Source organism: Rissa tridactyla, chromosome 9 (assembly GCF_028500815.1).
Source record: "Rissa tridactyla isolate bRisTri1 chromosome 9, bRisTri1.patW.cur.20221130, whole genome shotgun sequence".
Classification (NCBI taxonomy): domain Eukaryota; kingdom Metazoa; phylum Chordata; class Aves; order Charadriiformes; family Laridae; genus Rissa; species Rissa tridactyla.
This window is the reverse complement of record NC_071474.1, coordinates 19,935,501-19,959,779: the sequence shown is the minus strand read 5'-3', so window position 1 is coordinate 19,959,779 and position 24,279 is coordinate 19,935,501. Positions and strand designations below refer to the sequence as shown.

At 38.3% G+C, this 24,279-nt stretch overlaps 1 protein-coding gene across 6 annotated transcripts in view; it reads right to left on the bottom strand.

The window, feature by feature from the left end:
- Positions 1-24,279, bottom strand: part of USP3 (ubiquitin specific peptidase 3) — an 89,814-nt gene that overhangs the window by 7,797 nt on the left and 57,738 nt on the right. For 5 of the 6 annotated variants that reach the window (XM_054215660.1, XM_054215659.1, XM_054215661.1 and 2 more), the window contains 7 exons: positions 16,736-16,796; positions 14,428-14,559; positions 7,894-7,977; positions 6,077-6,158; positions 3,487-3,569; positions 2,489-2,602; positions 1,607-1,720 (listed from right to left, as the gene is read on the bottom strand). In XM_054215660.1, the coding sequence (XP_054071635.1) occupies positions 1,607-1,720; positions 2,489-2,602; positions 3,487-3,569; positions 6,077-6,158; positions 7,894-7,977; positions 14,428-14,456 (506 nt within the window). In that variant the 5' untranslated portion in view covers positions 14,457-14,559; positions 16,736-16,796. Of the gene's footprint in view, positions 1-1,606; positions 1,721-2,488; positions 2,603-3,486; positions 3,570-6,076; positions 6,159-7,893; positions 7,978-14,427; positions 14,560-15,675; positions 15,697-16,735; positions 16,797-24,279 lie in introns of those variants that run through there. The other variant, XM_054215664.1, reaches the window with a different exon arrangement.

Here is a 24,279-nt window from a genome sequence, read left to right as displayed (position 1 = left end):
AGGAACAGTTACGAGGAGAACAGAAGCATACTATTTATACACCAGTAAATCAGCAAAATACACATCCTGCAACTCAGCCATGGAATGCATCAGCGGCAGTTTTTTTATAAGCTTCTGTAAGAAGAACAGCACTTGCAGTCCTTGGAAGCAGGCACAACATGCCTTTAACAATGAAATCTCTTTGGGCTAAAACAATTAAACCAGGTTTCCAACCATGTTTCCTCCCTCTGCCCCACCACCTCAGGCTTCCTAAGCACAAGCCACAGTGGCTGGTTTGCTGTTGGCTTTCCTTCACGTGTACGTCCATCCACCTTCTCCCAGTCTCACAAGAAGCACACAAGGCAAAACTAGAATTGCAGCATCGTCAGCTTTTACAAGGCACAATTAACCACTGAACAAATTCAAATTTTCTCCCTGGATCATGTGGGAGTGGGGATCTACTGAGCAGATGACGCTATTCTCCATTTGATTTCATGAGTTCTCTTATCAATTTATCATAGACATGTTCCCCACTAACTGGGAATAAAAAGGGGAGGGGGAGAACCCCAACAAACAGCACCTTTTCTTTTAAAAGCTGTGATAGAACCCACAGTGCTGAAAATTTGCTTGAGGAACTTTAATGAACTGGTTTCTCAGTCTAACAAGAATTATAGCAAAGACTGTAATAGGGAAACTGGTCAAGAACATTATGGATGATGTTCACTTGCCTATAACATTTTGGTCGCTGCTTGCAACTACTGGTATTAAACTTCCTTGATTCTCATAAGCCAAATGAAACATATTTGGCAATGTGAAGGACAGAATAAATAGATTTGTGTTATTCGGGTTACTTGTTAAGCAGATATGTTCACAGCATCTTTTCAGCACTGCTGGAGATGTAACAGATAACCGAACATCTTTACTACCTGAGAACACGGAGCAACTTACCTTCATCACAATATATCCTAACAGGTTTCAGTGCTCCTTTGAAAGAGGTTCAGGGGCCAGGACAGGGAGACCTTGGAGAGGAACGATACTTTGATTTACTTGGGTAACCTTCTTTTTCCCTTTCTTTTTCTTGTCTTTTTTGTCAGTATGGGCACAGAATGCCTATTATGCACAAGACTTTTTTCTTATAGCCCTTACTTCATGTTCAGCTGGTGACTACAGTGTTTTGAGAGAATCAAGGAAGTTTCAGCCAGTATGTTTGCATTTAGGCCTGTAGGTGCTGTACCTTTTTTATCTGACTACATCACTTTCTTATCGCAGCCAAGTTTGGGTTCTGTCAACACCATGCACTTGGCACTTACCTACCAGTCATTATCTTGATTGTTCTGCCCTTCGGAGCACTGGCTCAAAGGTGCAACTACTACTATTTTAGTATTTGAGATGTTCGTCGTCTCTGACACTGCTACAGGTAGCATGTGGTAGAAAGGTGGCGGGAAAATAAAAAAAGCACTACCAATGAACACAAAACTGTCAAAGTGAAGATCCTTTTCAAAGCATATTTGTGGGCATATAGGAAAGCTGCATAGAGTGCATCCCATGGATTCAGCAAATTTTAGAGTAGGGCACCAGCAATACAAGGTTGCAATCAAGAATATTGTTCTTATTCTACAAAACTTACCTGAAGTTTGGCATGATTTTCCAAACAACGTAAAATAAAGACTCTGGACTAAATGCAGTTTGGCTTCCCTGCCATAAAGCACAGAGCGTCTTTCTGAATTCTTCCACCAATGAACTGGAAAGAAAGTAAAAGCTGGTGATTAATATGGATTTGTGTTATAAAAGTTATAGGTTTACTAGCTCAATGGTACAAATATCAGACATTACTTTGGTTAAGATTATAACAACTGGGTAAATATCCTTTGCAGTACTTCAAAGATTTTATGTCCAAAATCCTACCCATAACTGTGAAGAGAGATGCAGGTTTGGAAAGTTACATTTCAGATGTTGAGGACTCACCTGGAAATCTATCCACCTTCTGCCATTTTACTGTAGGCTCTGCTAACATCATCCCTTTAATACTTGCTCAAACAAGCTACAGATTGTGAATCATTTACACTGGGATTTTTTTGGTTGGGATTTTCATGGTTTTTATGATTTTGGGTTTGGTTTTTATTTATTTATTTTTATTTTGGCTTTTTGTGTACTATGTTCCCTTGCAGACACATCCCCATGACCGTATTAAAGCTGTAATTAAGTAGCGTAATGTCTGGAGTACATATAACTATAACTAGCACTTCTTAACCTTACTTTAAATGCAGTTACACTCCAGTGCTTTCTGATGTATCTGACTGCTTCCCTCTGCAGCACCAGACCTATATAAGCAAACTGAAAGCGATACAAGGTGGGTTTTTTCATATAGTCATCTATTTTTCTATTAATCTGTCCCCCCATGAATCATTTTTCTATGATTCTGCAACACTGAAAGCATACAGCAGCTCTACTACCCAAGCATTTGCTGTTTTCCATAAAGTTCAGTGCTATCAAGGAACATGGAGCTTACACGTTGTTATCCCCCTGGCTCCTGGTATGGTAAGTTCGCCTGCCTGCCGTCTTCCCATTCCTCAGCTCCACAGCAGGCAACTCTTTGAAGTAACAGCAAAACTGTTGAATGTTACTACAGAAAAAGGAAAAATTAATGAAATCCTTAAGGGGCAGAGAACAGATTCTGGAGCCTGTTCTTTGAAATGCACTGTTCTTCATGCAGTGATAGAGGATGGCGATCATGAACAGTTCAAATACAAGAAAGACTGTAGCAAATACTCATCTTCTGTAAATGACTAGGCAGTTCTGTAAATATCATCATCATCCCAACTACCTCAAATAATTACACTTTGTCTCTGTTTGACTAAGAGATACCATGACAGATGGAGGTATCGGAAGGCATTTCCTAACGAACCAGACTGCATCTGCTAGGAGGTTAACTCCGTGTCTACCACTACCTATCAATTCTAACCTCTGCTAACACAGTCCCAGTAATGGAATGTAAGAATCATGTGCCTCAACTCCTGCCAGTGAACCCTGAATAATGGAAAAGAAAATGGAGACCGATTAGTCCTGCTATAGCCTGACTCAGTAGTCTCCCAGTGAAGTAGGCAAATTCAGAAATGCAAAAGGACAATTACAGAGCAGCAGTGGTCTTGGCAGCAACTAAATGAGGTCTAACATCTCAGCACTGCAGAAAACTGTTCTCCTACCCGCTGCCATGAGACCACATCCCTCAAAGCGCTGTCTCTGCTTTTAGAGCTACCATAAGCATCAATATGTTTCAACAGCCTCAGCAATGAAAGGACAGTCTTCTTTTCTGCTGAGGATATGGCAGGCTTCCTCTGCAACACTGCATCACAGGAAGACCCTCACACTGCAAAACACAACTTTATGGTACCTGCACACACCCATTCCTGCAAATCCAAGTACACTTTTGTACACTGGTAATTCCCTTGCCTAATGCTACAGCACACAACCACTCCCACAGAGGTGTGGGGAAAGCTTCAGAGGTACCTGAGTGACTGAAGGATTGCGTTCATGAAACATGTATTCCCCAGGTTCCGAAGGCCTGTGGCACAAAGGGCAGTGGTGCTTCCCTGGAAATGAGAACGGTTAAGTTAAAGAAAGACTTAGCATTGCTCCACCACTTTCTCCCCACAGAGCTGTAACCTTTATATCAGCATATATTTAAACAGTAACTGTTTGAAAAGTGCAGTTTCAAAGCCAAAGCGATCACCTCACCAGCTCAAAATGCCCTGAAGCTCCATCTTGACATGTAACCTGTTTCCTGCCAACAGAAAACTACGCTACGTTTTTCCTGTGCAAATAAATCTAGAATACGACAACACATAGTTAAGCATGGGCTTTTACTGCAAAGTATTTGTGTGTGTGTGTATATGTTAAATATTCACACTCCAACAAGGTTCAGTGAGAACTGGACAGCAATTTCCTTGAAGTGCCTTTAAAAATGAAAATAACAATCCTTATCCATTCAGTCTCATGTCTGATATGCACAGTGTAGCAGCCTGCAGGTTGTTTTTACGTCACCAGCGCCAGCCTGCTGTCTTGGTGGGGTTTTGTGGTAGCCAGGAGGGGTTTTGAAAGACAGGCAACAGCACTTATTTAAGTTAGACTGTGCAAAGAAAAAGCAATGTGTTGAATGAAGAGAAGCAAAACCTACACCATTTACAGTCTAGGAGTTTCAACAGGTTAGAGCAATGTTTCCCAGAGATGAGCTCGCTTTTTGCCACATAATCTTCATGGTAGGCTGGGAGGAGAAGGAAGAAAAATGTGGACAGTGTTGCATTTATGATTTCTAGAATCTGCAACACTTGGACACACTGCATTGTCTACAAAATATCACATTGAAAGTTCATCAAATTTTTAGGCATTCTTCATTGTTCTAACAGAATTTAAAAGCTAGACTGTCTTTTAGTAGTAGTATCTCAAAATGAACATATTACTTGACACCAAAGACTGCATGCAAATCCAGGCTACCAAATATGTATTCAAAGTGTTCCAGTAAAACTTTTTGTCCTCCCCAAAATCTACCACAAACACCAGCTCTGGTGAAGAACTAATGACAGCAGGATATTTGTGTATATGTTGTTAAAAAAAAAAAAAGAAAAGATAAAATATTATTTACATAAGCAATTTACCAATTCAGTAAGAGTTGTTTCAACAGAGATTCTTTTCTCACTATTGCCCAGGGCAAGACAGCAGGGTATCAATGCAAACAGCAGCGCCCTGTCTTTTCTAGATTAGGATCCAATGTGCCAACAATAAAAAGATCATCTGTTGCCACGGGCAATATTCAAGTATTAATAAATTAATAAAACTGAAAAAACAGCACAGATTAAGAAGAATAAAAGCAGCATTAAGTTAATTCTTTCTAATTCTGTCTTCTCCATACCTAAATGTTGCCTAGAATTTTCCTTCTGGCTTTGAGTTTTCCAGACAACGATGCTGTGTGTTCCCATAGCAAAAAAAAAAAAAACCACACCACTATTTCTCTCAGGCTTCCTCAATCACCCCAAGATTGCGACAGTACAGGAAGCACATACACCACATTCAGAGGATCCTAAATTGACTGCAGGTAGTTCATTTTTAAAGTAACTAAACCCCTACAGGCTTTGCAAAACAACAACACACTGCTTTGCTCCCACTCCACCCTCTTATTTCCCTTCATACTCCTCTCGAGAACAACTTCTCTTTGTAATCAGGTAATTGTTCCTCATAGCTGAAGACAGCTGTTACTTCAGCTCCCTTTGATTACATTGCTATCCTGCAGTCCCAGGGGCCAAGGAGGAATATCTCTGCTCTGCCACTCCTTCTGGCCAAGGATGAAAATTAAGCAGTTGCATACAACTGGGTCAGCATCTCCCTTCTCCCTCCCTAAAATCTGGGAGAAATGATGAAGATTAGAAACTCCCTCAACCCAAACTGTGGAAAACAGAGACATTAGCTTTGGGTCATTCTTTGACTGGAAGAAACTATGAAGCCCTTCAGTTATCTAGCAAGGGCTGGATCATCCTCTCCTGGGTGCTATTCTGCAGTTGTGAAGTTAAAATAGCAGGAAGATGACCGATGAGTGAGAAAAGCTTTCAGAATAGTCCACAGTTTCTTCTGAAAGCAAGTTTTACTAAGGTCTTTTAAAAACTTGTTAATTTTTTTTACTTTTTGCTAAGAATTACTCTCTTATTACCCTAGAAAAAGACAGCGCACCTGAGAGACAAAACCCCCATGTCTGCTTGGAATAGAAAAGTCTTACATCTAGCCTTGTTTTTATCCCAATAGGTACTAGCTCCCTCCGAAGTCACTGACCCCACCAAGCTCAAACTGCCCTGAAGCTCCATCTTGATATGAAACCCTTCTTAAGCACAGGGAAGCTCAAAGTCTAGGTCAACAGAAATGCAGCAAAATATCAAACATTGTTTTGTGAGAAAGGCTCTTCTAGGTGTGTGGTCACCAGATGAGAAAGACAAAGTGCACCAAGCAGAATTTGGGTAACCAATTCTAAGTACTGCAAGAGTAGGCCAACTATGAGCCTCAACAGGTTGAAAAAACACCCTTAAACTCACCATGCCGGATCTGTCATACTTACATTTACTTTTAATAACTTGCTGTTCAGAGATGAGTTTTCCAATAGTTTTCTTTTCCTATGTCTGTCTGATGTAAAGGCTGAACTGTTGGAAAGTAATTAAAAGGGGCTGCTTACTATACATCCAAAATATTGTGTGAAATGGACAACAGATAATCATCCTAATGTTTAACACGGTGATTACATCTGCCATCAGTTGCCATTAAGACAGCAAAGAGCTTCCTGATTGCAACACATGCTTTTCGTAGTCTTAAAATAGGCTGCATCTCCCTCAGAGTACAGACGCACATCCTATTTTCAACGCTGATGTCCAAGTTAATTGCATTCAGTTATGCATACTACAGTACGCACCCTGAAAAGTGGACTTATTAGTATGCTACTTTTCATCTAAAAATATTGATCTTTTTCATTAATCAAAGGAATATTTAATACAGAATTTTCCGTAAAATACTTCTATCAGAAAAATTATTTAAGCCTTTAGAAAGAAAACTTCAAAAAAATCAGAACAAAGTAAAGTTATCAAAAATCAAAAATATCTCCAGTGCTAGCACTTATGTATTATAGCTGACTTCTTACTTAAATAAAAATACACGAGGTTATAACATTTGTGTAATACTAATACAAAGTTACAAGAACAATTAGTTATTCTTTTCCACACCACTGGAAATTACTGGCCCCTCAATTCTACCAGTTTATGACTACTCTCTGATCAAATAGCAAAATCATAACTTGTTCCAGATTTTAGGTTTGGGTGTTGGTTTTTTTTCATTCTTTTAATTAAAAAGCCCTCCAAACATTCAAAAATTGTCATTACAGACAATGGAAACTTCCACGTATCATTTACCTCCCAAAGAGCTAGAACTTCTGGACACTGTGAAATACTAACGTGCACTTACTGTGCTTAAACATCTTTACATCCCATTACATACCTGAGAAGCCCATCAAAAAGAGAACTGAAAATAATGAAAATGTTAATATTACCAACAGAGTAAGTGACACACTTAACTTGGGGAGGATCCAGAGACTTCCCAAAATTGTAGCAGTTTCTCAGCGGCAGTTCTACTTGAACTCTGGGGCATTCGAATGCATTTGTAAGCACTGTGTGCACAGGTACTTAGTATTATATAAGATTTCTAAGCAAACTGTGAAAAGACTACTTGCTATCTAGCACCGACCACTGCATCTGCATCACAACATCAACTTCTCAGTGGAAAAAACTTTTCAGTTTTGTTTTTGTTTGTTTGTTTTTTGTGTGTGTATGGTTGGACTAGATGATCTCAAAGGTCCTTTCCAACCATGAAGATTCTATGATCATATGAACAGTGCAGGTAAAGGCAGAGGAAAAATGTGTCTCTCCTGTACAATTCCAAGTTCATAAGCCTTCTTAATCTTTTTGTTGGGAAACTAAACTATGCAATTAATATGAAAACTGCTCCCACTTGCATTTTCCCTTCAATTTCTCTGCTCTAGAAACTTATTCTGGTTTTTACAAAACTATGATTCTGTTCTGGAAATTCTCTACTTTTCATATGGAAAAAAACAAGAATTACTGGCTAGGTAGCAAGAAGGTTAATTGATATCCAAATTCCCATATCACCATATACTGCTTCTATGAGATTCACCTTATAAAAAAGAAAACATCAGCCAAATCCATTCATTCTGCACCTCTGCTTCTCAGTGATGAAAAGGATAAACATATACAGTATCACATACACAGAAAGACCAAAATATAGATATTAAATACATATAAAACAGAAATACCACTTAAATGATGCAATATTACAAGTCCATCCAAAGCAGTCTGGATGTAAACTACTTACTTTTCCAAGTTCTGTAGGTGCTCTCTGACCTTCTGTACCAGGCCCAGTTTGGTATCATTCACGACAAAATCATCACAGCGATAACTGCAAGAAAAACATTTCTCAGAATGTGCAAAGGATTTCAATGAAGTACTCCAAAACAGTCAGGCAAGCCTACATGTGGGAAGCACTAAAATGACTCAGTGGAAGATTACGAAGGGAACAGGGGAGCACAACACCTACATGCAGAGCTTGGATCCCTCTGAAAAATACCCTACAGCAAGAGAACGTACAGGCAGTATCTTATTACATGTTTTTCCTTCTAGACCAGTGAAATCTGACCTCTCATATAGTTTTTATATATACAGAAACTTTATATTATAAAACTTAAGGTAGGATTTTGAGCTTTTTCAGGGTAAGTGTCAAAAGTAATGAGCTGAAAAAGAGATGGCATTACTTCTGCTGCTCTGCTGTATTTTAAATCCCTTGCATTTCTTGCCCTCACAAAAAGGGGGAATAGAGGTCCCAGAGTAATGCAGACCCTCCTATCCATGCTCTTTCTTCCATTTGTGAAGGACAGACAACGCCTGTAAATAGGGGTGGGGCAGCAGAAAGGAGAGGGGAAGGAAGGACTAAAATTCCTTAAAACCAAGAAACAGAAATGCTTCAGTCAGTAAGGAAGGCCAGCCCTGCAGAACGCACACCTGCAGGTCAGTAAACCAAGAATTCTGTGCAGCCTCCTCGAGTCTCTCTCAAAGGAGGCAATCAGCGGAGCAGCAGCCTTACTGCTGTGCACAGGAGCTGCAGGTGACACGTCACAATACTCTTGCAGGGTTAGCCAGGAGCTAGCTCAAGAACTAGATGACCCATATTCTGGCATGAGAAACAGGAAGGTAAGACTTAACACCACTCGCACCAGCTATTTTGAGAAAAAGGGAGCAGAGACTTGTCACAACTTCCCTTCCTCCACATCCCACAAAGGTAACTCAGCTCTGAGAGCGTTTGTCAGACCTGTGCTTGCTGTGAAGCGTCACGTTGCGGCTTCAAATTCTGGCAGGCAACTGAACACTTCCTGTGAAGAAAACTAACTTACTTTGCATACGTTTAATATCAGAACTGCAACTATTTCTCTCCTTTCCATTTGACACAGGACTAACTCAACAGCGAAATATGTCCTCGTCTCAGGTCACTCCTCTGCTGGAGCAGATCCGTGCTTCCTAAATTAATGAAGCTATTGTCTTCAGGCCCAACTGGAATTTACAACATTCTTTGTTGCATAAACATACAATGTAATTTAGAGGCAACATTATTGCCCGTGTTAGTTCAAACACTGAATTCTTGAAGAGACTACAGAATTGAGAAAGTAAAGCCCTTACTACCAAAAGGAGCCTGTAATACCAGTCTGTCCAGCATCTCTGTTGATTTTTGCCTGTGAGAAGATAAATTAATACAACTCTCAAGATTTCCAAACGCAGCAGATAAGGATACTTACACAAGATCTAGAAATTATTAAGGTAGCTATTGCCAAGCATTTTTTTTTAAAAGATTGCCACAGACCTAGTTAGTTTGGGAGGGGGAAGAAATCTGTAAATGTGCTTATTTTTCAGCCACATTTTAAGTGGTCCTATTCAGCTTTATCAGGCACCTACAATTACCTAATGAAATGTTCCTGCATTTGCCACTCTCGCAGAACACCACACCTCAAGGACAACCATCAGAGCAAACCACCCAGGCCAGCTTTGGTGAGAGGTAAATATGGTGCAGGTTGATACAGCACTTAATACCAAGTGTGCCCACAGCCCCAGGTCAGCCAGCATGATTACATTGCTACACTGGTTGTGTAGCTACTTGTGTTTACAAACAGGGAATGAAAGCAGATGCAAGCTCACCAAAGGCCTCTAAGCCAACTTATTGCAGAGAGACAATTTAATGCTTGCTCCCCTGCCCTAAAGATTGTGTTAACCTTATTTTCAGTCTGATCTCACATACCAGTTACATCTTCACATAAAATTGCAAGTTAGCGCTTTCTCCAAGATGAAGCGAGGAATACATCATTAAATGTCAGGGTTCTTGCAACAGCAGAAACGTAATTTTATGATTCACTTAAAATCAAGACAAGCTTCTTCTATTTCTTTTTTTAATGGGCAGGTTTTTTTAAACCACCTCCCTTGCAACACTGAGGACTCACCACTAGTACCAATCTATTTGGAATAAATGAAGTAAACAGCATAGGAAGTGGTTTATGCTTTAATAGTTTAAAATTTGCTAAGCCCACACACCTTAAAGGTAAACTGCCATGAGATTCCTTCCTGTAAGTGAAGCTGACATTCAAAACAGATGTTTAATTTGTGATCTTTAGGATTATCAAAAGTTAACAATATACCTTTTTGCATACAGCAGTTCTACAATATGCTTTTAACAGCAATTGTACAGAACAAATTCAATACTTCGGGGAGGGTCCCTTATATGGATTAGCACACTATACACTTTCTATTTTTAGCACCTCTGCTACTGCCAAGGCCTGGTCTTTTCTGGCCTCCTCTGCTGCTAAAATGGCAGCAAGCCAGTGAACGTATGCACTGCCCTGGGGAATGCTTATGCTTAGCACTGGCCGTTTCACTAGGTTACAGAACTTCATGCTATGAAGCCCTGATTGGATTTGAAGAATTACAGGAGAAGAAAAATTAAGAAAATCCAAGTTTCCTTAGTTGTGCTAACACCTTGTAGGAGTAAACTAAGAACTCAAGTTTTACTGTCTTGATAAAAGGCTTTTTCACCTTCTTTAATTTCCACTGACTGCAGAATGCAAAATAATGGTCCTGAGCAATCTAATTTTCAGATGCTCATGCGCTAGCACAGGAAGTCCGTTTTTTAAATAAAACTACCATCACAAGAAGAAAGACTAAAACAGAATTTTTTAAAGCCCTTGGCGCTTAGTTATTGTTACATCGGCCCTGGGGAAAGGCAGGAACACATTAGCACGACCATGTCCCTTTAAGAGATAACAAGGAGGCTAATGGGTCAGAAATCTGACCTGCAAATTGTGTCTGGGATTAAATGAACACAGGAAACATATTATGCAAATACATAAACAGGGCAGCCTTTCTTCTTCTGTGCTAACCAACTCTCTGTGCACTAGCACAGAGAAAACAAGTTTACAAGAGTCCTCTTTCAGGAAACCTATTTCTGAAAGCAGCTTCTTACACATATCATTTACTTCTAGTGCACAGAGAAACAACCACTAACACAGCAGGAAAAAGCATCGTATATGGCTCAAAGAACAAAAAAGATCTGTACTTCTTTTAAACTCTTTGTGCTTAGTATTGTAGAACTAACTAAAAGGCTGATTACCTCCAAAAAGTGGAATTTGGGAAATCTGTTTTTCTCAGTGCTTAGGATCTCAAACGTAATTCACTCTGAAGATTTAGTATTACATCTACTGTCTCAAAAGTGACCAAAGAATCAAGAAGAGAGTAACTCTCTCATAATAAATAAAAGATTAACATTCTCTCAAATTTTCCCCTATGAAGGCTAAACCAGCAAATAGGACATAGAAGAAAGATCAAAACCCTCTGGAAAACAAATCCCTAGTTGCCCAATACTTAATGATACCCCAAGCACGCCTGTATTTTAACATTTTAAATTCAAAAAATTCATAAATACAACAAAAAACTCATCTCAGATTAAAAAAACCAAAAATTAACCACCAACCCTCCAGAACGGAAACATTTTCCATTTAAAGCTCTGTTGAAAGCTTGTGATCATGTAAAAGAAAACATACGCACCTAGACTTCCATGCTGAAATGCAATTACAGGAGACTGTTTGCTCTAGTTTTGGTTTACAGCAAGATTGCATGTGAACTACAAACAAAATTCAATAAGCCATGGTAGCTTCAACACAACAGTCACACAGTATTTCTTCCCTTTGGATTGACAAGAAAAGCTAAGGCAAACCCTTGACTGTGCTCCTGTGACTGCATGGATGTTAATGACATGGCCAAACACAGTAAATTGGGATAGGATAAAAATGGAACAGAGTATTCAACTCTGTGCAGTAAACAAAATTGCAAACAAAAGCATGAAAGCCAGCACTGCATCAAAATATATCCATTATTTTTACAGTAGAAGTAAAATTCTGTTAAGTCTTAGGATGGTATTTTTGTGACTTTCAAATCAGTGAGGTTGCCCACATTGAAATAAATATTAATCTTTAAATATAATATTAATCTTTAAATAAAAGTTCACTTAAAAGAAACATCACTGCATAAACATAGCACTGTCTATTGGACTCACGTCTACACTGAAGAAGCTAATAAATAACAGTTCAAAATTCAATCTCCAGAGTAGCTAGTTATGACTTAAATTCACTCCAACTATTTGCTTTAACTGGCAGCACTATTTGATAGCAGCCCCTACAGTACTGTCTGAAAGTGTCAGAACTTACTCTGAATGCTTTCTGCTTCATCTTTACACATCTAAGCCCATTTCCACTGCAAAAACTGGGTGCACTAACAAATCCAGGTATCTTTTTCTGATTATCAGGTGGTAAAAACACAAAATATCCTAAATGGAAGCAAATATACACTGCTTTTGAAACTTGTTCAGCTTCACATTAGCACAGGAGTTATAATTTGCTGCTGAATTATACACAACAGGAACTCCCCAAGGCAAAGCTCTCTACAATTAGTTCCAGTTCATCCATAGATGACTCAGCCTTCTACTTCGATTACAGCACAAAAGACATCACATGCTAAACTGCTTCTCATCTGTCCTACCACAAATATGCTGTGAAACACCAGTGAGCTTCCTAAGTACGTGCCTACCCGCTCCGCACAAGCATATTTTGTTTCAGTTACAGATCCCATAGTCCTCATAGACACAGTCAGTGTCCTCATAGACACAGCCATGTTGTCATTTTGCAGTGCCCATACTGGGTTTGGGATAAGGTCAGCAGAGTGCTCTGACTTGCTCTTGTAACTCATCAAGCCTCAGCAAGTTGGGCATACTATTTGTCATAGTAAATGTAGATATAATCAAGACTTCAAATACCCCGCTAAAATTCCTCCGCACATTACCACCTTCAGAGTGACTAGAAGACAAGTCATACTTCCAACAAAACAAAAAGCCACAACGTAGACCTCAGCTGTTAACAGCATTAATCAGGCAAGTGGAATTAGCTTCCCACAGCTGTTCCAATGCTGGTAACTTGAGCACTTAGAAAAAATTTATGTTTTCTAATGTTTTCACATAGAAGCAGATACAAATGCTGTCACTTGGATATAATGCAAATAGGAGCAAAATCCCTATACATGACAAAGCTACTCAAACCTTTCTTTTATGCATAACATTCATACAGTTTTTGTCATTGCTGCACGCATCATCTGAATAATTTTTGAGTTGCTCCAAACAAAAATCTCTCCAGGTGAGACCACCTAACAGTTACTTTACTTGCAGGGGATAAAAATATTTGTTACAGAAGTATTCCTCATAAAACTGGATACCCAAACTTCAGCAAAGAGATTGTTCCCTGAAGAAGCACACAAAAGATACCCAATTATTTGAACAAAATACCCATCAGTGGAGCTACGTACTCAGTAATTTTACAAGACCATAACACAGATTTTCCTGAGAAATCCTGTTCAAATCCTGCACTGCCACACCACCCAAGTAATGACATATGTAGAAAACTATGAAGCTAACAGGAAATGGGGAAGCAGATGGCAACAGTTTTACTTAGGGGTGAAGAGGATAAAAGATGCTGAACTCACAAAAGCATTGCTTTCAGTAGCCTTCCAGTCTATGCTCTCTAAGGAACAAGGAAGACAGGGAACCTGACATTACCAGCATAACTATTAAATCTCCCTAACCAGTTCTTGTACCTTACGCTAAGAAACTGACAGAATAAATCAGTGCAGGCCATTTTTCTGTTAGAAGAATCACTTCTGTGATTCTGCTACTCAATCTTGCCAGAGAGTTGATGCTGCTTCCCAACCGGATCCACCACTTTCCCAAACTCCTACAGGTTGCACCAAATCTCGAAAAGAAAGAACCCTTTCTTTTGGAGTGAAGAAATAATTTAATATTGGGGAAAAAAACACAAACAAAACACAAACATACACATCTCAAGTTCGTATCTCTTGGGCAGGAACTATAGTGTATTACTTTATTTTCTGACGCTCTGACAAATAAATGATACATGAAAGACTCACCAATTTTATGGAAGGAGTAACTACAACCAAAAAGCAGCTTTTACAATTAAAAGGTTAAGGTCTCAACATACCCCAAAGCAAAAAGCAACTCCAAACCACAAAAAAAGCATTTATTTGAAAAAAGTTTCTGCTAAGTCATTTGAAATGCAGGAGTTCAGCCACAACCAGTGCTACAATACACAAGCAAAACCAAAAGGTTATTTCATAACTGGTTTTGAACAGCCAGGTCTGGAAATCAAGAGATGAAGTGCTCAAAAATGTGTGTAATATAAAGCTTCACAAGAGTTTAAAGTTTTCACCTTCTAGTATGTAAAAAGTTGCCAAATTTCAGTGTTTAAACCCTTACCAGTATGTACTGTAACTACTGCAATCCATACACACAGTATGCTGAACTTTCTCTTGTTTTTCTGTTTTCTTATGATTGGTCAGAGGAATCTGTGCATCTTCATAATGCTTTTTTGCATGGCCATTCACGTATCTAAAAAAATGGAAAACAAAAAAAAAAGTCTTACATTTTTAAACAGCTACTTAACCAACATTCACTGAAAAGAAGAAAAAAGCAGCCTAATGAGCATCCAATATTTATAAAGGCATTAAAATAGGCAATTCACCTGTGTGAAAACATTGGTTAATTTTTTTTTTTTTTTTTTTTTTTTTTTTTTTTTTTTTTTTTTACTTTTTATGCATTTACTCTCCCACATTGTCCAAATTAATCTCTCCATCTCCTTCATAGCAACCACAAACTGACATCCTTGTACCAAACCCCAGGATCTGGGCCCGGAACAGACTGATGCACCTTCACAACTGAGAAAATCATTATCTCCCTTTTCCCATACTTCTAATGTGGTTAGTTCTGCATATTGCTTTCCCATATACTTCTCTTACAGCTCTACGTTTTTCTCCACCCAGCACTAATCATGTTTGTGATTACTTTAACAGTGTGCTGACCTCCATATGAAAGCACATCCATTTTACGCTTTCCCATTCTGCAGCATGATTTAATATCAGAGCATACTGCATTTTATAAAGTTCATGAATATAAAAGGCTCTAGATCTTGGGGTCACATAACTGAAAAAGAAATCTAAAATCCTACAGCTCTTTTGCTGATACAATGAGCATTTTCATGCTAAAGTTTATTATCTAGAAAAATACGCATCTTTAATTAAAATAAGTGCAAGAGCCCTAAGTATCATCTGAAAATCATTAGCACTTAGAAGTGCATGGCCAGACCCCAGGCGAATTCCCTCCTCCCCCACTTCTTGCTTTTTGAACTCAGTAATGCTAACCGATAGGAACTGGACATGCTCCACAGGAAGGTCTTGTATTCTACACTTGTTCTCACATCCAGGTGTAAACAATTCTGCTAACACAGCTGTTCTAATTAAGGCAATGAAGCCACGGAGTGACCAATATTGCTGTGCTGGCTGAATCCTGCAGCAATTATGTCATAACCAGAATGAGACAGTTATGCTTGCAGGAGTTTGTTTGCTGCCTAACAGGGCAAATGACATTTTATAAAGAGATATATACACATTTTATTTTTTTATATATATATATATGTATGTATGTATGATTATAAAGCTATGCTCCCACCAGAAACGCTCTGCTGCTCCATCATGGTCAGTAATGTTCCCAATGACTCTAACCTGGAGGATGTACTTCAAGTGAAGATGTGAAAGTTCTACTTCTCTTCCTTAGATTTCAAGCATTATCTGAACAGAAGAATATGCTGTGTGCTTTCATGATCAAAAGTGCTGACAAGTCTGAATAAGAGACATTGTTAAAATTGTGGCACTTACTGCTATCCAGATCAAAAAACAATACCTGGAGTTTTTTCAATCCATTTTAAAAGACAAAGACAAGAAGTTTAATGATGCTTTTCCAGAATGAAAGCACACCAGCACCGATGCTACCCTGCAGATGAAAACATTTTCTCATCTTGGATACTGTCTAAATATCAATACTAACTGTGTTCTCATTAATATGTGCATCTCAAACATCTATGTAGCAGCAAATTTGCTACAATTATTCTGACATATAAATAACAGCATTGACTGTATCATTCCCTCTACAAATTATTTTTATGTACTTCAACTACTACAGACAAAAAACAGGTATGCTCTGACAGAATTCTGATGGTAGCTAGTCCTTACATGTTATGGCAATAACTGTTCCAAAACTACACTACAGTACATTTAAGGTATTTTCTGTCTAAGCTGGACAGTTGCTCTTTTCCTCAAAATAAGCTGTGCCAACTTTCGATTTGCGTTTCCAAGAATTCATATTCGTTTAGTCTTATTGCAATAGAAACACCTTTTACAGAATAGAACTTTACAATAATCAACCGAATTAGCAGTTCTCCAGGCACTTTTTGAGTTGAGCCATCATATTCTCTGTACACCTTCCTTTTGGGGAAAAAAAAAAAAAAAAGAAAAAAAGAAAAGATGTTGAGTATAATCTCTGGACTCTCATAAGGTAGGAAAGAAACATGTTCAGTATAAACATACAATGTTAAATGAGACCATGAAGAGTTTATTTCAGGGAATTATAAGGTATTCAGGAAAATTTTGAATGAACTGCCTCAGAGTCAAGCAACAAAGGAAGAAGATAAAGGTCTGATTAAAAGATCTGCACACTAACATTTTATACCCACCTTCCACAATGGACACTTGAGCACGTCAGACAGACCCACGGACTTTTATTTGACCGGCACACTATAAAAAGATTTCAAATAAAAAAAAGAAGTGTCAAATGAAATATCTCTGTTATTACAGTTGTATAACACATCTTGAGCGCTAGCAGTAGCTCTGCTGACTCCATCTTAGCAGCACAGTTATATAAAATAGCCAGTCATGTTCACTAACCTGTATTAGGGACTAAACTAACAGACTGAAGAGCTATTGACGCTAAAGCACAACAGCCTCCTTCTGGCTTGGGTTTTAGTCACAGGCTACACATTTACCTGTCACTTCCCATGAAAAATTTAAACTTTTTTGTTTGTATTACATCTACATGAGATCTACTTGATTTTGAAATACAATAGAGAAATAACAGAAGCACCAGTAGCAAAAACACTGGTAAAGTTTAAAAAAATCTTTCTTTTGGCTTTTAATAGGGCAGCACACAGAACACAGGGGAAAAAAGCCACAGCACTGCACTTCTGTTTCATAAAGCTAGTTATACAAGAAGCCACTGTAAAGAAAATATTGCAAGAAAGCTGGTCAATCTGATAAGAAGCAACACAGGATAAATTATGGTGCAATGCATGATAACACACACCATTTATACAATATATATTCCTGTGCTGTCATACTAGTAAGGGCTTTATCCATAAAAATTTTACCCTTTCGGTCACACACAAGAAGCTGAAAGGTTAAAACGTAACACCAGTCCTGTGCTTCACAATCCATCCAAGATACCAGAAGATGCTATCTAATTTTTTAGATGCCTTCTAAGTATAGAAAACTTAAATGAACATGGATGTTTTTCAGCTAAAGGGCTTAAATGGAAAAAAAAGGCAGATGCTAAAAAATGATGAAACACCATCCCAGGGTACAGTCACAGAAACTGATTATTCCAACTCCTACCCCAAGCCAGTAGTAAAGTCTGAACATTCAGATTAGAAACAAAATCTCAACAAATAACCCATGTAGTCAGAACTCAGTAAAACAAGCAAGCAGAGCAAAACTTCTGTGACTCAAAAACTATGCATCTTTATAAACAATAGCAATTTTGGAACTACAACTAAATTGATATTGAACCCTCAAATTTTGAGCAGAATTACCATTTGGAAGGAGGGATGCTATGATATACAACGCTTAGACTTGAATGAAGTAAACCTGTTAACAACCACCCATTACCACAAAATTTACAGAAATAGCATTATACTTTCAAACTTCCAACTAATATGATGAGAAAAGAAAAATGAAATGCGAAGTGCACTTCAGCAAGGGCAGAAAACAATAAAAACATTACATCAGTTATCCCAAAAATTCAAAAAGGTATGATGCCACCTCATTTTTCTACACGCTATAAGTAACTGCTTCATGGAGCAAGCCAGTCAAAAGAGTCACAGAGGAAAAATAAGACATCAGAAACAAAAGAGTCTGTGAGTGCCGGGGGAAGAAAGGACAAAAAGAGGATGATTAGATCCTAGCACATACATGTAAATTATTTATATTATTATTTATTGTAGAAAAGCTTGAGAACAGCCTTCCCTGTCTGGAGTCACACCTTAGAGAAAGGAACTGGGGAAACTCAAGCGTGCACAGAAGCTGCTCCAGGGCAGGATCACCTGAGCAGGATAATTCACAACTTCTAGCAAAACCCAAAAATAAGTTCACCAAGCCACAAACCGTGGCACATATCAAACGGTTAAAATCAAAGACTATCAGAGAAAACTAAGCTAACAAAAGTGAAAGAAGTTTCTTTATCAAATTAAATGCTAATTAAAAAGAAAAAGCAAGGAGGGGATCAATTTTTGATCGGGAGAAGCGATTAGCTTAGCTGTTCAAAAGAGCTAATACACTTTTCTACCATTAGATTTCACCTTTTTATTTAAATCAGATGGAAAAATAAACTAGCTAACACTGCTTCTTAAAGAATTGTTTTCTGGATTTGAATTCATTATTACAAATAGTTGTTGTATTTCAACTCACAGGCCCAATCCAAGGAATGTTTAAACCTAAGAATTTTTACTATGTTCACTGGAAAAAAGTACATTCGATAGAAATATTATTTGAAGTAACTTTAAACACTGTAGTAAAGACTCCAGAATTCTTTTCTTCAACTGCTGCACTTTTTACTTTGCTTGAGAAACACATTTTTTCACACATCTCAGTTTTCTGGTTTTGGTTTTCCAGAAACAAATTTTCCTATTTCTAAAGTTGATGGGTTCCCCCAACTGTGATGGTAATCTTGCAACAGATGGAGGACAGCCAGGTAGAGCTGTTTTGGCGCACATTTCAAGTCAGAAAAGTAGAACAAGTTTGTCCAATTTGACCAGAACGTTATTGAGAAAACCAACATTTGGCACTAGCAAACAGAAGAGAAATGGGAGGCCTTAAATAGCCATCATGAGTTAAAAAAGGGATAAATGGACCACCAGTCTAACCTGATACTATCTTATTTTCCTGAATTACACAAACTGAAAGGTAAAAAATTAGCCAGAAGGGAACAGAAGCCAAAACTATTCATGCACTTAAACACAGATTAAGTGCTGCATGAACAAACGACTACCCTACATTTTCCTTGCCAGGAACATGAAACAGTCTCCCTAGCATTAAAATCTCAGAAGAAATCTCCCACTTTTAAAATAACATTTTTGCTTTTACCATGTTACCATCTGTGGACAGAACTGGTCCTCAAACAGTAGGTCAAAGGATTACGATGCAAGCTATTATTCTTACTTTCCACCATGTACCAGACAAGTACAATTTCACATTCAGGTATTTTAAATACCAGCACTGCTTGCTTGTCAAGTGTTAAATTATCCTGACGTAGTGCTCACTCTGCAGAGTTCACACCAGGTTTAAGTGTTCTGCTCAAAGCCAGCAAGCAAGTCCACCAACTCTGCACAGTGCCAAAAAAATAGCGTCCACTAAAGTGTTCCATTTTTCGTATCAGCAAATAGGAAAAGATAGCTCATTTGTTTGCTTTAACTTTTAGGAAGAACTTTGCTCCAATTGCATCACATTATAAATGTGTAGTTTATCTTCTGCATAAACATCTCCTCCCACAAAGAACTCAAACAACATGGAAGTGACTCCCACTAAGATTAAATGCAGAAGCCAGTATCAAATTTGTGACCTACAGTTGCTCCGTCCTGAGAGGATTACACAACTGATTTTTTTTTAAAGGTTGCTGAAGATTGCATTGCGTATTTCCCTGATGTTGGCTCAGTAGATACCAGCATTAAGTTTGTCTCTCTAGGTATTCCTCAATTCAGATCTTGAAGCAGTTACTGTCTGATACTTACTATTAAGAAATTAGATTAGGCTGGGAGCTTCAGGCATTAGTCAGGACTCTACCAAGACAGACACCATAGAACAGTGCAGTCACTGCCCTGAACTGCTTATAATCTAAATTAAAGGTAGACAGTTTGGCTTCATCTGTAAAGAAAGTGCACATATTCCTTTCAGACGGGTACTGACATGAAGGCACTAGGCTTAAAAGTAGACCAGAAACAAGAGAGACAGATCCATAGCAGATCCTTTCTCAATTCAAAGCACATTACATCGCCCTGGAACTTTGCCCTTAAAACAGAGTTGGGTGTTCAGGACTTTCAGATCAGACTGTTACACACAGAATGGTGAGGAAAGACTCTCAAACACATTTGTACAGGTACATGTGTCTTCCTTCAATAATCAGTATTCCAATAGGGATTTGGGGTTTGTTTGGTTTTTTTAGTGCTATTTGAAAAAAGAGGAGGAGGGGTACACTATGTTAGCATGCCCTACTTTAGAATAAAGTTATGTTCAACAAACATCTTAACCACATTTAAAAAAGCCTTAATTATCTCTGTTTGTTACACCTTATTTAGTGGTACAAAGGTGCTTTCTCAGCTTGAACTAAAGTGGCTACTGCAACAGTTATCAACTGCCTCACTTTGCTATGTTTTTAGAATAGCTTCAAGTGGTTAGGCAAAGGTGATGCTAACATGCCAAAAGAAAAGGGAAAGTAAACCTCCAATGCCACGATGTTGTCTGAAGCAGTAAGTCATTTGCCATTTTACATCAATATCAGCTTCCTCAGAAGCTTAGAAAAATAATTTTTTATCATGCAATCAGAAGGGGAAATACTATCTTTTTCAGAACGATTTCTTTAAGTGAAATCTGAGTACTCATTTGTTATACAGTCTACAAAGCCCTCTGTAAATGAAGACAAGTATCAAACCACCCCCAAGATAGTAAACAATCAAACACCACTACAGACAGACTCATACATAACTACAGGAACATTCAGAGATGTCCATCCCCCTCCAGCTTCCACTTTCTGTAACTCATCCTGATAACGCTCATCAAGTTATGCCAAGTAGAATGAGTAAGATATGGCTAATCAGTTTGGCATCATCATCGCAGGGCCCCCACCCCATCTTACCCTTAAGATCACTCAAATATGTACTTCTGAATCTTGACCTTTTATTTTTTTTCCTTTTTTGAAAACTGACTCTAAAGTGCAGTCTTGTGAAACATGAACGCTCCTGGCAAACACTGTATTCCTTACAGAACAAAGCTGCAGGTTTCCACTGCAGGAAAGTTACAACTATGTAGAAGTATACAAACAACCTGTGAAACTAATAGTTTTGTTTAAATAGCACACTGCATAATTTAGAAACTGGCACAAGAAAAAAGAAGCAGGAAGAGGAGGAGACAAACAGGAAGCAGTTTCTGTAAAGCAGCCAAGTTAAGAAACCTGCAAGATACCGTGTCCACTGGAGCTCTGTAGTAGTGCAGCCCTGTGATCAGTGCAAATGGGCGACTTCGCCACTCGCAGGAGCACAAGTGATCTGAGGCCGTAGCTACTACAGAACTGTGCTTACATCCAAGTTTTAAAATAGTCTTTTGTTACATCACTAAAGAAAAGGCCACAAAATATCAGCACAATAACAGCAATATTTTGGTCCTTCTTTTAAGAGCACATTGAATGGAAACAAGATTAGGGTCATTAAACTACTTCCAATAGTCTCCACAGCCTTTACAAAACGGCCTGGACTTTGTTCTCAAAAGGAGCTGTACCAACATTACTATCTTACTTGTATAATTATAAGGTTAAACTACAATAACATAATGACCTGCATAGACACATCTTTGGATTAAGTGACCTTTTTTCAGTTCAGTTTATGTTGACATAATAGGTCAGCTATACTGATATAAGCTAAACTGAAAAAGGCCACTGTTACTCCCCTCAGTGTCTGCACAAGGAACAATATTTACACAGCTGTGGCTGCACTGGTAGACTCATCCACAAACAGAAGCACCTGGTGACAAACACATATATAAACTACATATGTATAGTATGCTGTATGTGGCTACATGCATGCATGTGTGAATACACACATATATATGTGCATATCTCAAAAAAAAACCAAACCAAGAATACTGTTTAAAGTGTTCTAGAGATAGAGACTTATTTTTCCTTTCCCATACCTTTAAATTGATTTTGCCTAAGATTCCCTCAGTTCCCTGTTTAATTAAGATTTGTTAGCAGGACAATGTAACTCCACGTTTTGCTCCTAAAAGAACCTGACAAATGCAGCAAAAAAGAGCTGGGCAATCTCCATTAACAACATGTGAAGAAAAAAGAAGCAACAATCTGCAAACCAAAATGTGAAACCCCTGCTTTGTGAAACACAATCCTTCTATCTGTGGCACATCAGACCTAAGGAATCAGACTAAAAGCTGCCTCCTACAAAGATCTGGGAGTAAAAGTGAGAGAAACTTACAAGCAAAAAACCCTGGGAAATAATCACAAGTGGTGGGAATACAAAACTCTGCACAAACACTTAAAACAAAATTATGCAAACCCCTTTAGTAATAACATCTCAAATGCAAAGTTTTTCAGTCACAGGATTCCGAGCATTTCTCAGAGAGCCCACTTACTATTTACAGACTGAAAAACAGAGTTAGAGGTTGACTAATTTACCAAAAGAATTTTATCAGCATAGATCAGAACTGAGCCTACTAGCCCTAACACCTAAGCATTTTATGTCATTTTACTTTTAGGCAAGGATAAGACATCTCTAAACTCAGCACTCTATGCAATCCTTTTAAGGTGACTTGCCAAAACAGCTCTGAATTAAACACCTAAAACTACCCACATGCAATACACAAGAAGTATCAGGCATCTGAGAGAGACATCTATGAAAACCAGTATTCTAAGTAGGGAATTGCTGAAGTTATTAGCTTATGAGAAATACCAAGAAGACAAGTGTGTTGAATGTTGTCCCTCATCCAGGCTTACGTGCTGGGGTTGCAAAAAGGCTCTGGAACTGCCTCTGGATGCAGTCTTTTCAAAAACTGAATGAATCAGCTGAGGAGTTTTCTCCAAGCAATACCCCTTCATTCAAGATGGGAATGCCTCAGGTTTAATGCACACACCTCCTGCCCTTGGAAGGCCTTCCTTCCAGACTACTCCTAAGTGCTGAGGGAGGAACTTCTGTTAAAGATGGCACTTCCCATGAGTAAGTAGTTTTTCAGGGGAAGTGAGACAAAGCAAGAGAGAAAGTGTGACTTCCACCAAGCCTAGCATTTACGGCTTTTACCTAGGTTGCAGTCTCTGCAGCAACGAATATATTCACGCATTCTACATTCAAAATCCACCAGATGAAACATTTGAGTCATTAGAATTGAGACTGGAGCCAAAGATTTTTCCACTTACAATGAACTGCCCAAATCACATTATAGAGCCACATGCACTCTTTCCTTCTCACCCATGAACTCGGTTATAAACCAGCATATACAATAAAACAGCTTCTCGGGGCAAAAATTAGAAGTCTTACTCATCACAGAACATCAGTCAAGACTGCAGGACATCTGGGTATGTACAGAATCGGACACTCTGGCACTGAAAAAATACTTTATTAGCAGAATCAAAGAAGTCTAAAAAACTATAGGTGTCCTCCAAGGTACGTCAGTATTTTTACAGGCAGCATGTAAAAATTCATAACAGGCAATATAAGTTACTTAGTACTAACTACGTGTGTATTAACACAACTGATCATGTTCCCAAGTTTTTGACTTTGCACTCTTTTGTGCATTTAAAAAGGCAGTTGCTACAAGCATGCATGCAAGCTTTATTATCTGACTCTATTGTCTGTTTACATTCGGGAGGAATCAAAAATACTGAAATGAGTATCTCAACTAAACATGTTGGTAAAATCATAAAACAGGACAGACATTAACATACATAGAAGCACACTAAGTCCAAGCAGAATGCTAACGTTATTTTATGATCTAAGATAAGTTACAGAACTTAAATACTGAATTAAACATCTATGGCTGTTGATTGGTGGGGGGTTTTTTGTTTGGGGTTGGGTTTTTTTTTGTTTTGGGGTGTGGGGGTTTTTTTTGGGGGGGAAGGTGGGGAATGGTGGGTGTGTTTAAACTGTATATACATCTGGTAAAAGTATCTGCTCTACATTTTAAGAACTTAAAGCTAGTCAAATCCAGATGAGTAACTGTAATGAAAACCAGGTGA